An 11873-nucleotide genomic window follows, 5' to 3' on the forward strand; every position below is an offset into this window, starting at 1 on the left:
TGAACTCTGGGAGTTGGTGATGGACAGGGAGGCCTGGTGTGCTGCGATTCACGGGGTCGCAAAGAGTCGGACACGACTGAGCGACTGAACTGAACTGAAGTGTACCACTGTCGCCAAGAGTTGGACACAACTGAGCGACTGAACTGTACCACTGTTAAGTGGTGAGGCCTTTGTTCTGCTGAGTCGAGTCCCTTGATGTGTTTGCATATACAAATTATCAGAAGTTGAGGACAGCTGAACAGCTTTTTTATAGTAGAGTAAAATGACCTGGAGTTTCCACAGCAATCTGAGAGAGGAGTAAGGACAGTGATGGGAGGAAAGAAGAGCAAGTTAGTCCCAGTCCCTGATGAGACCCCTCCGCAAGATTCCCAGTCTCTCGAAGGGATTCGAGCTGTACAAATGCCTGATATGACAGAACGTCCCAGGGAACTCAGAAAGGTGCTTAGTTCTGTGATTAAGCAAATGGAGACAAACAAGTGATGAAATAAAATTTATATTTTATGGTAAGACAAAATTTTAAATAAAATTTTTATTTTCTCCTCCTCCCTCCCCTTTACTGTGTTATGGGCCTTCACTGACCAGACCTCATTCGGAGATAACATTTCTTCTTAATCTCATCAAGGGTTATAACTTTCTGGGAGATAACCTTCCTTCTTCATCTTGGAACGGGCCATGATGACCCATGGCCCACTGCTTGCTTTGTACACACAGGTCTGGATTGTGTAAACTGTCAATAACACTTAATGTACAACCCTCTATCTCAAAAATTTATATAACTTTTCTTTGGCCTCTAATGGGTGGAACAGTTCTCGGAGCTTTCTAAAATTTTCCATTTCTTTCTTAGATCGCCTGATTAATTTTTTGTTGACACACAGGATTGCACAGACCACAGGAACCTCAGGCATGAATGTGATCATGCTATCTCTTGGCTTGAAAATTCTCTACTGTCCACAACCTGAAATTCTTTATCCTGGCATCCAACACCCTTCAGGACCCAGTCTCCAACTACCTTGCCAACCTCATCTTCTCACCCAGGACCACCTTCACTACCTCAAATATTTCACTGTTCCCTAAAACACTAAAGCTTCCCTTCCACCAGAAATAGCCTTCCTCTTCTTTAGCTAGTACACACTTACTCATTCTCCAAGACCAGATTCAATCCTCAGCCTTCTCCTCTCCTGTGAAGAGTTTAGGCATCCTGCCTGTGTTCCCCCCGCACCTTGTTCAGAAGGGAGTCTCCCTTCCTCTGAGTTCCTAGCAGGAAGGACTGTCCTATTCACTCCTGGGGGCCAGTGTCCAGTACAGGCCAGGCTAGGGCCTCCCCGGGGCTGCTCCCACAGACCCCTGGGCATGCCTGTGAATGCCACCTATCACCCTGCCTTGGAACGCTGGGTTTAAGTGCCAGTCTCCCACAGTCAGAAGGACTGACTCAGAAAAACAGAGTAGGGATTACTTTTTTTGAAAGGCAAATTTACACTTATAAAGGAAATCTCTATTTGTGAGGGTGTCCCCCTTGCTGCACTAGGAGAAAACAACTAAATAGTAAGAGAATCTTACTGATGGGGAAGGCAGACACTTAATCCGCATAACAAACCTTAAGCTGTTTACCCTGTTCTTCCTGGCAACCTCCTGGAACTGGCTGGCTTCCTCACCCTCACCTTTATTTGTCTTTGGCTAAAGATGGTATTTAAACTGCTGGTTTAGACCACGTAGGGCTTCCCAGGTGGCTCAGTGGTAAAGATCGCAGATGTGAATTCGATCCCTGGGTTGGGAAGATCCCCTGGAGAAGGAAATGACAACACTCCAGTATTCTTGCCTGGGAAATCCCAGACATAGGAGCCTGGTGGGCTACATGGGGTGGCAGAGTTGGACACAACTGAACACATTAGACCACCTAGGTGAGTTCACTCATTTTCCCTGGGTGTCTCAGGTTTGTGAGATATACACCTGAATAAACTTGTTTTTCTCCTGTTCATCTGTCTTTTGTGACATGGGTCTCAGGCAAGAACTCTGAAGGGTAAAGTGGTAGTTATTTTTCACCTCTTTCTGGAGGCTCCTCCCTCTCCCATCACTGGCCTGCTACTGCAGGCTGTACCCTGGTCTGGTGTCTCACATTAGGGTTGGTGAAAATTAAACCCAGGGTGGGAGCCTCGGGGCAGTAAGCTGAGGCCCGGGGCAGTGTCCCAGAGCAGGGGAAAGAGTCAGCTTCTCAGTGTCCAGTGAAGAGGAGAAGGAAGCCCTGGTTGTCCCAGGGTCCCAAATCACCCTGGGGACTAGAGCAAGACGTTGTACTGCCCGGAAGACAACCTACTGGGGAGGGAGAACGAGGAGGAGGCTCCCAGGGCTCCAGCTGACCCCTGTTCTTGCTCAGACCTTCCCCTCAGCAGCCTGGCCTTGGCTCAGTACACCCCATCTTCTCCAGGAACATCAATTCCTAGGCCAGGCCAAATAACCATGATAGAGATGTGAAAGAACATCCTTCCGGGATAGGACCACTCTAAGGAGTAGTGGGACCTGACAGGGAGTCGGGGTCCAGGGAGCGAGGCTCAATTACCATGTCATTAAGGAGGCCTTAGTATCAGGTCTGGGTTGGTTAAAATCCCAGGTGAGCCACCTAGTGGCCACATGACTTTAAATGGGCAAATTACTTTTACTGAACGGAACCTCGATTTCCTCTTCAGCAAAATGGCAACAATAATTACCGTGCACAACTATGAAGACTTAAAATTAGGATCAACAGTAAATGCTGTTATAATCACCATTTCCCAATACCCAAACCTGTGTAGGGCTGGTTCCAGGCCTATCTTCTGGGCTCCATCAAAAGCAATCCTGTAATTTGCCTGCACTATGGTATTGTGAGACAGAATGGGAAAGAAGTATTGTTACCCAAATCATAATGGGGTGACGTCTCTCTGTGGACTAGAGACTGGGAAAATGCCTTGATTCCAAGGAGTACTGGATGGCAGGTGGCAAGACCTGCAGGTAAAGGTACATGTGGGTCTCTGCTTTCATCTGGGATCTCATAGCAGAAGGAACCCAGAACTTTCAGAGCATAAGGAGACCAGGGGTGACTGCCTATCCCAACAGAAGTCGGGATCCAGGAGCTCTGGCTATGGCTGTGTTGATGTCCCTTAGATCTTTCCTATCATAGAGGAGAGTTCAGGGGTCAAGGTCCTCCAGTGCTGAAGGAAGAGAAGGCCTGTACATAGGCTATGCATGCTCAGGTTTTCCCTTCTCCACACCTACCCACATCTCTTCCCTGCTCTGGACCCTCTCAGGAATCCAGTTAGAACTCCTTAGGTGAGGCAGGGAGAATTCCCTGCTTCCTGACACGTAATAGCTGCTTCATAAATGTTGGTGGATGGAACTGAATTGCATGCAGGCCGATGGGAGGGGAAGGGGCTTCATGTGAATTCAGTCCAGGGGCAGGGACGCTGTGGGTGGTCACCACACGAGGATCAAGTGCCAGGTGTTGATGGGAGCCCCACCCTTCCAGGTTTGCCTGCTGGTGAAACCTAGCAGCCACCCCACACTAGAGAACACAGAAGCCATATCCTCACTGTCAGTACTCCTAGTAACTAGGAGGAAGCGAGAGGGAATGACTGGGGATGAAGAAAAGAAGGGGAAGGGAGAAGGGAAGCGGAAAAAGGAATGAAGAAAAGGAAGTTAGAAAAAAAAAAAAAAGAAATCAGACAGCGAATAAATGGGCTAATCAGAACTCAATAGCCTGGACCAACACCAAAAGAAAAGGGTAAATGAAATGGGCCAGCAAGCTCAAAGCAGGTCTTACTGGCAAGACTCCAAGTCACAGCAGTTGTCACTAAGGCTCTGGGTCTGGAAGGTTAACGTTACCAAGCTCCCCAGACTGAGAGGAGACCAGCAGACCTAGCTTGGTAATGAGCAAAAACGAAGAGCTGGCCTAACTGGAATCCTAGCTCAGCCATGAAGTCAGGTCATTCAAACCCTCAGAATTTCCTTATCTTCAAAATGGGGATACTGCTACTTTGCACACTAGTCATGCAAATCAGAAATAACTGGCGCTCAGTAGGTGTTAGATGGCAACTTCCAAGTTTTATTTTTGGCCACATGGCATGAGAGATTTTAGTTCCCCAGCCAGGATCAAACCCGCAGCCCCTGCAGTGGAAGCAGTCTTAAACAACTGTACAGCCAGGAAGTCCCTGGCAACTTCTATTATTAGGGAGCAAGTTATACATACAAGCTGGGTGACTATATGTTTAAAATACTTTGTATGAAGATTTTCAAGGAGCAGGAAAATGTATATGAAATAAAAGTGCTTAGTAAACTAAAAAGGACCCTACAAATCTCAGGGCATTGTTTGGAAATCATCTTTTATGGTTAGAAAGAATAAAGGCACATCCCCTCCTGGGTGGATGGCAGGATCCCATTGTAGTCAGGATATCAGCTGTGCCAGGCACATTCTGCAGCTGGTGACAGATGAAGAAGGCCCCTCACTCTGGAAGAACAAAACCCCAGAGTGGCCAGAGACGGGGGTCTTTTGGATTTGTTGCCAGGCCTGACCTCTACCAAGCTGTCCCAACCTTAGGAACTAAACTGCTGCTACTAAGGGCAAAGACTCTCTTTAGGTTCATCTTGTCCCACCCCTCAGCCCCTATTCCAAGTTACTGTCCTATTTCCTAGGCACAGAATAGTGTCAATCAACTATCAGTCTAAAATTGAAAAGGTTCTCATGCTTGGCACTGATGTCCCACAGAGCAAAGGGTCCGGGACTGTCTCAAGAGGCCACGCACTAGCTCCCGCTTCTAGGAAATCAGCTGGCCCCAGGCCAGCCCCCTGAGTGGCTCCTCCTTCGGAAGCCAGCAAGGTGAATGCAGTGAAAGCGCGTCAGCTCAGAAACAAGGGGGACCCAGGTGTGAAGCCCGGCTCTACCAGCATTCCCATCACGTGACCACAGCAGGCGATTTCGCCTCTCCTCGTCTCCTCCACATATGCCCCTGCGGGCTGCTGCGCCTCTAAATGAAGAATGGGAATGTGGCCTGTGGCACCTAGGGCACACAGCAGATGCTCAGTTAACACTACTCCCCTCTCGCTCCCCTTCCTCCTCACAGACCTCACAGTCAGCTGCTTCCTTTCACTTTTCAGAGCAGTCGCCCATTTTCTTGAAATTCAACCCCCTTCCAGAGTGGTGGCAGTGTGACCATCTCCCCACCTCTTTGATGCCCCCAAATAAGTACACAGGCCCTTTTCATTAAAGGGTTTTACTGCTAATCCTGGGGAAACAGATGCACGCTGGGCTGGGGGTGACAAGTCACACACCTGAGGGAATGTGAAGGTCCCTGGATCATGGCTCCTTGAGGGTTTCCCTTTCATTCCTAAAGTAGGACCTCAGACCTCTTCTCCAGGCCTGGGAAGCTCCTTCCTCCCTGGCCAGCTGAGGCACAGTGGGTGGAGTTAGTGGACCCCTGCAGTGCACCCTAAGCTCAAGCAGACCATACAAAATACAGAGGCCCTCCAGACAGTGATGCTTATCTCACAGGAACTTCCTTAAAGGCCGGGGAAGGTCACCCTAATGATATAAGCAAGTACTAAGCCTACCCTATTTCTCTTTCACCTCAAGGAGATGAAACTAAGATAGAGTCCTCTGACTATCTACCACAAGAAATTGGCCTGAAAAATTTAAAGATTTTTACTCAGAGTCCCTTCTCTGACTTCCTGGAGATCCTGGCTTCAGAGGCAACAGAAAACCCTTCTCCAAAATGGGAGAAGGGCTTGAGGTCAAGGGGGCAGCAGCAGCTCCTAAAGACCTTTCTGCGCTAGGCTGGGGCCCCTTGCCCTGTCCTCGCTGCCTCGGCCTCTTCAGCTGGACTCTCTCCCGGCCTGCTCTCCCCGGTGTGTTTTCTGGTGGCGGATGAGGTTGGAGCTGCGGGAGAAGTGCTTCCCGCACGCGGTGCACCGGTAGGGCTTCTCGCCCCTGTGGGTCCGCTGGTGCGCCCCGAAGTTGGAGATGTCGCTGAAGGTCCGCCCGCACTCGGAGCACTCGTAGGGCCGCTCGCCCGTGTGGGTGCGGTGGTGCACGCCAAAGCTGGAGCTGTTGCTGAAGCTCTTCCCGCACTCGCAGCAGATGTAGGGCGCGGGTTCCAGGTGGGTCCGGTAGTGCACGGCCAGCGCCGCGCTCTGGCCAAAGCTCTTGCCACAGAGGTCGCAGCGGAAGGGCCGCCGGCCCAAGTGGTCCTGCTGGTGCGTGGTGAGGTCCGCGTGCCGCCGGAAGCTCTGCTCACAGTTGGGGCACTTGTACTGCTTCTCCTCCAGGTGGATGCGCTCGTGCCGGATCCGGTTGGAGCTCCTGGAGAAGCTCTTACCACACTCGGAGCACTGGTAAGGCTTCTCGCCCGTGTGGATGCGCTGGTGTGTCCTCAGGTTGGAGGTGTTGTTGAAGGTTTTGCCACACTGGACACATACAAAGGGCTTCTCATCCACCTCGGGCCTCCGATGAGCAGAGAGGTCCTCTGGCTCTGCAGCAGAGACAGCAACTTCCTGTGTTGGCTCTTCTGGACGGGGCCCTTGTGGCCCCTCCGACGGGCTTGCTTGCCCAGGCTCTTTTTCCCCATCCAGTACCTTGGAGTCATCCACTCTCCATGGCTTATTACCCCGTTCCCCTTCCTCGGGCAGGTGCTGTTCTGGGCTCTGCTCCTTCTCACTGCCCATCTCTGAATCCTGAGAATGAACACAAATGGCCAACACCTTTATTCCATGGGTCAGGCCAGCCCCCAGCGAATCTTCTATCCTGGGTAGATTCTGTCCCAGTACGTGATCCCTATAGAAAGAATCATTTCATTCCATTAACTGGAATACTTGGAAGAATGCCTTTACTAACTTTCAAGTGACAAACCTCCACAGATACGTAAAGTTACCCACCACAGCAAAAGGAAGGCCCCCAGCTTTGTCTACCCCCAAAAGATGTTATCTGTGAAATTTGCATAATGTCACTTATCTTACTACCACACTAAACCAAGACAGTCTAGACTAATTCACCTGCAAGTACAGGACCTTCCATTAGGGGGTGAGTTTGACTTTTCTAACTGTCTAAGTTAACTGAAACTCCCATTCTGTTTAACCTTTTCTGGAAAAACCTTCCTTACAAGTATCCCTCTATCTGCCTGCTTTCAAACTGAAAATAACAGAGCCTCTAAGTCCTGAGGCTCTCCTACCCACTCACAAGGCCCAGGTCTGCATCCTCTGAAGTGCTCTGCCACCCTCCCTTCCTCATCTCCCCACAGTCTAACAAATAAAGGGTGACATCTGGGTCCTCCAAGATCCACTGCGGGGCCTGCAGGGCCTGCACTGTGTCTGTTCTGCCTGGGCAGTGCCCACCTCCACTCACACCCCCCCGAGAGCAGTGCCTACACACACAGTCTCACACCACACACACAGTCATACTCACCAAACACACACAGTCACTCTTACAACACACGCGTATATCATGCAGTCACACGTACACAGCCACACACGTACCAATCACACACACCATACACAGCCCTCCCATACACAGAACCACATACATGGCTACACAAGCAGCCACCATATACACAGGCAGCTGCACTCTCACACCACACAGTCTCACAGGCACACACTGCCCCCTCTGCCCCCCTGCCCCCAACACAGTGCCCAGGACGGGGCCTATTTGGGCATACTTCAGTAGATGCTCGCTAAGCCACACAGACTCCTCTAGAGTCCCTACAGACACGGACGGCAAATGAGGCGGAGAAAGACTGACAAGAGGAGAGTGGTATTTCCTCAGAACCTTGAGGAAATAATGGCATTTCAAAAGGCAGAGTGGACTGCTGGAAATACCACAGAGTGACATGAACAAGGGGATGAGGGAGGCGAGCCCAGGCTACGATGGGACACTGATGACGGTGAGTCAAAGACTGGTAATTCTTCATCCTTTTTGGAAAACAACAACAAATAATGGAAGGGACACCAACTACATTTAGGGCTGGATCCCTATGGTGACATATACTGTCTTTACAACTCTGCAAATTACTCAACCACTCTGAGCCTCAACTCCTGTATCACTGAAATTGTGATACCAACTGACAGCAGGACAGTTAGAGGAATGCCTATCATACGCTCAGTGTCAACTGTGGCACGTACTAGTCATTCAGTACATGACAGCTGCGATCAACTGTTGAAGACACTATACGCTAGCCCTGCAAAGAAGGCAAGAATGAAAAAGATTCCTTACATGATGTTGTTAGGAAAGGAAAAAATTCAATTAAAAAATGGTACAGTGTGTATAATCTAAAATGTGAAACATGGACAGTACGTTAAACCTTTAAGGAGTGGGGTCGGGGAGTGGTCAGTAAACTTTTTCTGTAAAGGACCAGGGAATATATATTTAGTAAATATTTGGGGTCATAGGATCTCTGTTGCAACTACTCGACTCTGCCATTGTATCATAAAAGCAGGCATAGAAAATCCATAAATGACTGGGTGTGGCTGTATCCTAACAAAACTTTATTTCAAACAAAAGAAAGCAAACTATAATCTACCAATCTCTGTTAAGAGTGTTTCTTTTTTCAAGAATCTAGGTAAGTAATGTTTAAAAAAAAAAAAAAAGGCAGCTTCACTTTCAAAACTGCAAAAAAAAAAAAATCAGAAACTATTCCTTGATACTTAGTCACTATTTTCTGACCATCCCTTTAAAAATTACAACCCCTCCAAAACAAAAGTTAAAAATAAAAATTATAACCCCTTCCCCCACACTCAGTTCCCCCTTGCCCAATAGCATTTCTCACCTTCTAATGATCTGTTCTTTATAAAGGTCTATTATTTAGTATAAGCCTCCCCCTGCAAAACATAAGTCCCATTAGGGCAGGTTCTTTGCTTTATTCATTAACGTAAACCAAACTCCTAGAGCACAGTAGATCCTTAATAAATATTTGCTGAATAAACTGAATGAAGACCAGGCCTGTCTCCACAACCCATTTCATGCTTACTTGTGTCTATTCTCACCCACGATTCCTTAGCAATCTCTTAATTCCTGCTCACCTCCTCCTTTATGCACTCACAGAGTCTTGTACTGGCTTTTATGGTGTTTTGCAATTTTCTGTTTATAAGTCTGTTCCCACTATTAGTTTATAAGCCTGTTCCCACTATTAGTTTATAAGCAATTTGTGGGCAGGGACTGGTCATTTTGGTAATGTCTCCAGCACAAGACCTTGTGCTCAAAATTTTTTCAGTATCAGTGAATGGGTATGACCTTAATTTACCTCCTACTCCTGTCCATCCCAGCTAGAGCTCCAATATCTCTCTATGCAACAAGCTACACGGCCTCCACTCACTGCCAACCCTACTACACTGAGAATCCACAATATACCAAGCTCTGACTCTTCCCAGAGCTGAATGCTGGGTTGAATAAGAAGACTTAAGACTGTAGTCATCACCCTAAAAGACTTTATGGTACAGTGCAGCGTCATGGGCCACTAACTCCAGAAACTGTCATACATGTGTAGAAGGTTAAGTTCCAGGCGAAGCAGGAAACTTGTAGTTTGCCCAGGGGCAATGAGTGGCAGAACTGGGAGCCATGCCCATCGCTCCAAAGCCAGTGCTTTTTAGCGCTACACCAGTAATAAATACAGTCCCCTGGGAGTTCTGATGACACAGGCATATCTCCCTGAAGAGTTCAGGTATAAGCAGGTTGGTGGAAAAGGTAGTCTCTGAGTCAGGACTTGCAGGATGGATGAGCAAGACTGACAGAGATGGAGAACCCACCAGCTACTAAGAAGACAGTGCCAGGTAAAGAAGCATTTCCATATCACATTTCAGAGATTTGGGGAGAAAGGGACTCATGGGGTTTGTCTTCCCAGGAGGTGCAGAGGTACAGGGAGGACCACAGGTGGAAGGGACTGAGACGGTGTGGAAAAGGATCCAGATCTAACAAGTAAGAGCCAAGAAGATGGGGCTGGTGATCAGAGATGCTGAAGGCCAAAGGCCTGGGTTAGATGGAAGGGACCAAGCTGGAAAGGGGTCTGAGGAGCCGTTAGGGTCAAGTCAAGACTTGGAGGGAGCTTGGAAATATCAGGGGAAATGTGTGAAAGCACTGCAAACTGAACGGGGGTGAGGGGATGGATAAGGAGTCAGAGAGAGAAGAGGACCAAGAGAGTCAGAGGGTCCGAGGAGACTGGTCAGGGTGGGAACCCGACCCAAGAGGCTGGGTTGTGTGCAGCCGGGCGGAGTCTGAGGTTCGAGCGTTGTAGAGGAGCTAAGTTCAGAGCTGCCGGGCGGGCGTGGGGCCGGAGGGGTGGGAGAGAAGGCGAAGCTGACCCCGAAGATATGGTCAGTGGCAGCGGGACTGGGTACTCAAAGGCAAACAGAAGGGCGGGAAGGCAGGGGCTTGGAGCCAGACGCTGGCCGTGCAGGCCGGGGGAAGGGGCCAGGAGTTGGGACGAGGGACCACAGGGCCCCGTTTCTTCCCCAGTGGGTCCGCGGAACAAAGCCACAGCCCCAGCTGCCCGATGACAGGAAAGGGACTAAGCTGAGAGCTCCCCGCGAAGCCGCTAGCACCTCACCACCGCGACCTCGGGCCCGACCCCAACCCACCTAGCTCCAGCGTCTCGCGGTCAGGAACAGTACCGCCTCACTGAGCCGGGGGGCGGAGCCGGAACAGGAACCCGGAAAGGATCCGCCCTACCTCTTCAGGATTGGTTCCTGAGAATTCCCTTTCCTTTCTACTGGCTGCCACAGCGCTAGACTCCCTGGCGTGGCCTGCTGGGAGTTGTAGTCCTGTTGAAGATACCAGGCTACGAGAAGAAATTCGAGAAGTTTAGAATTTAGTGGTGGAGACTGGATTCCCTTTCAGGTCGAGGGCTTCCTGCTGCGCTCCGGCGTTAAAAGCCCAAAGTGCGGGCCACCACTGTGGGAAGTAGTAGGCTACGTAGCGCTAACCTACCTGATCTCCTGCTGCTGCGGCTAGGTCGCTTCAGTCGTGTCCAACTCTGTGCGATCCCATAGACCGTAGCCCACCAGGCTCCCCCGTCCCTGGGATTCTCCAGGCAAGAACACTGGAGTGGGTTGCCATTTCCTTCTCCTAGAGGTCACGAATTCAGAATTTCTTCTTCACTCTAAATTTGACACCCTTGGCGGCCCTGTAGACATCCCCCGAACCCAGAATCCCGCGCCCCACTGGAAGTTTATAATTTAAAGTCAAAGGATTTGGGAACTGGAAAGGAGTCCATTTATTTATTATGCAGTATAGTTGGGGGCTTCCCTGGTGGCTCAGAGGTTAAAGCATCTGCCTGCGATGCAGGAGAGCTGGGTTCGACCCCTGGTTCAGAAAGATCCTCTGGAGAAGGAAATGGCAACCCACTTCAGTCTTGCCTGGAGAAGCCCAAGGACGGAGGAGCTACGGGCTACAGTCCACGGGGTCGCAAAGAGTCGGACACGACTGAGCAACTTCACTTTCCATAGTTGATTTACAATATTGTGTTAGTCTCAGGTGTGTAGCATAGTGATAAGGGGCTAGTTGTTGTTTACAGATTATATTCCATGACAGGGTATTTCAAGATATTGTGTGTAATTGCCTGTGGGCTACAGTAAATACATGTTGCTTATCTATTTTATGGATACTAGTTTATATCTGTTAATTCCGTACTCCTAATTTATGCCTCTCCCTGAAAGGGTGTTAAAAGATCAACTAATCCAATACCTTTATCGGAGAAGCTAAACATTCCCTGGCCAAGGAACCACCTCCAGTTTCCCGAAGTCCCTGCACAGAGATTTTTCTGAGTGCTACTTAGTTAAACTTGACTTTTGTTCATCGATTCGGACACAACAAGACCACTATCCAGGATTAAAGGTTTTTTCTTTCAGGTTTAATTTTTTAAAAATCTAAT

The 11873-nt window shown here is 49.3% G+C and overlaps 1 protein-coding gene across 2 annotated transcripts; it reads right to left on the reverse strand.

The window, feature by feature from the left end:
* Positions 1–514: 514 nt before the first annotated feature.
* On the reverse strand, positions 515–10665 carry ZNF691 (zinc finger protein 691). Of its 2 annotated transcripts, none has more exons than XM_040231474.1 (2): positions 10582–10665; positions 515–6793 (listed from the first exon to the last, which is right to left on the reverse strand). In XM_040231474.1, the coding sequence occupies exon 2, from the start codon at positions 6682–6684 to the stop codon at positions 5836–5838; it is 849 nt and encodes a 282-aa protein (XP_040087408.1). In that variant the 5' UTR covers positions 6685–6793; positions 10582–10665; the 3' UTR covers positions 515–5835. The 2 variants fall into 2 exon arrangements, with proteins under 2 accessions (XP_040087408.1, XP_040087409.1); XM_040231475.1 differs by having other exon boundaries at positions 515–6693; positions 10582–10639.
* Between the last annotated feature and the right edge of the window lie 1208 nt (positions 10666–11873).

The sequence above is a fragment of the Oryx dammah genome, unplaced genomic scaffold, assembly GCF_014754425.2.
Source record: "Oryx dammah isolate SB20612 unplaced genomic scaffold, SCBI_Odam_1.1 HiC_scaffold_28, whole genome shotgun sequence".
Classification (NCBI taxonomy): domain Eukaryota; kingdom Metazoa; phylum Chordata; class Mammalia; order Artiodactyla; family Bovidae; genus Oryx; species Oryx dammah.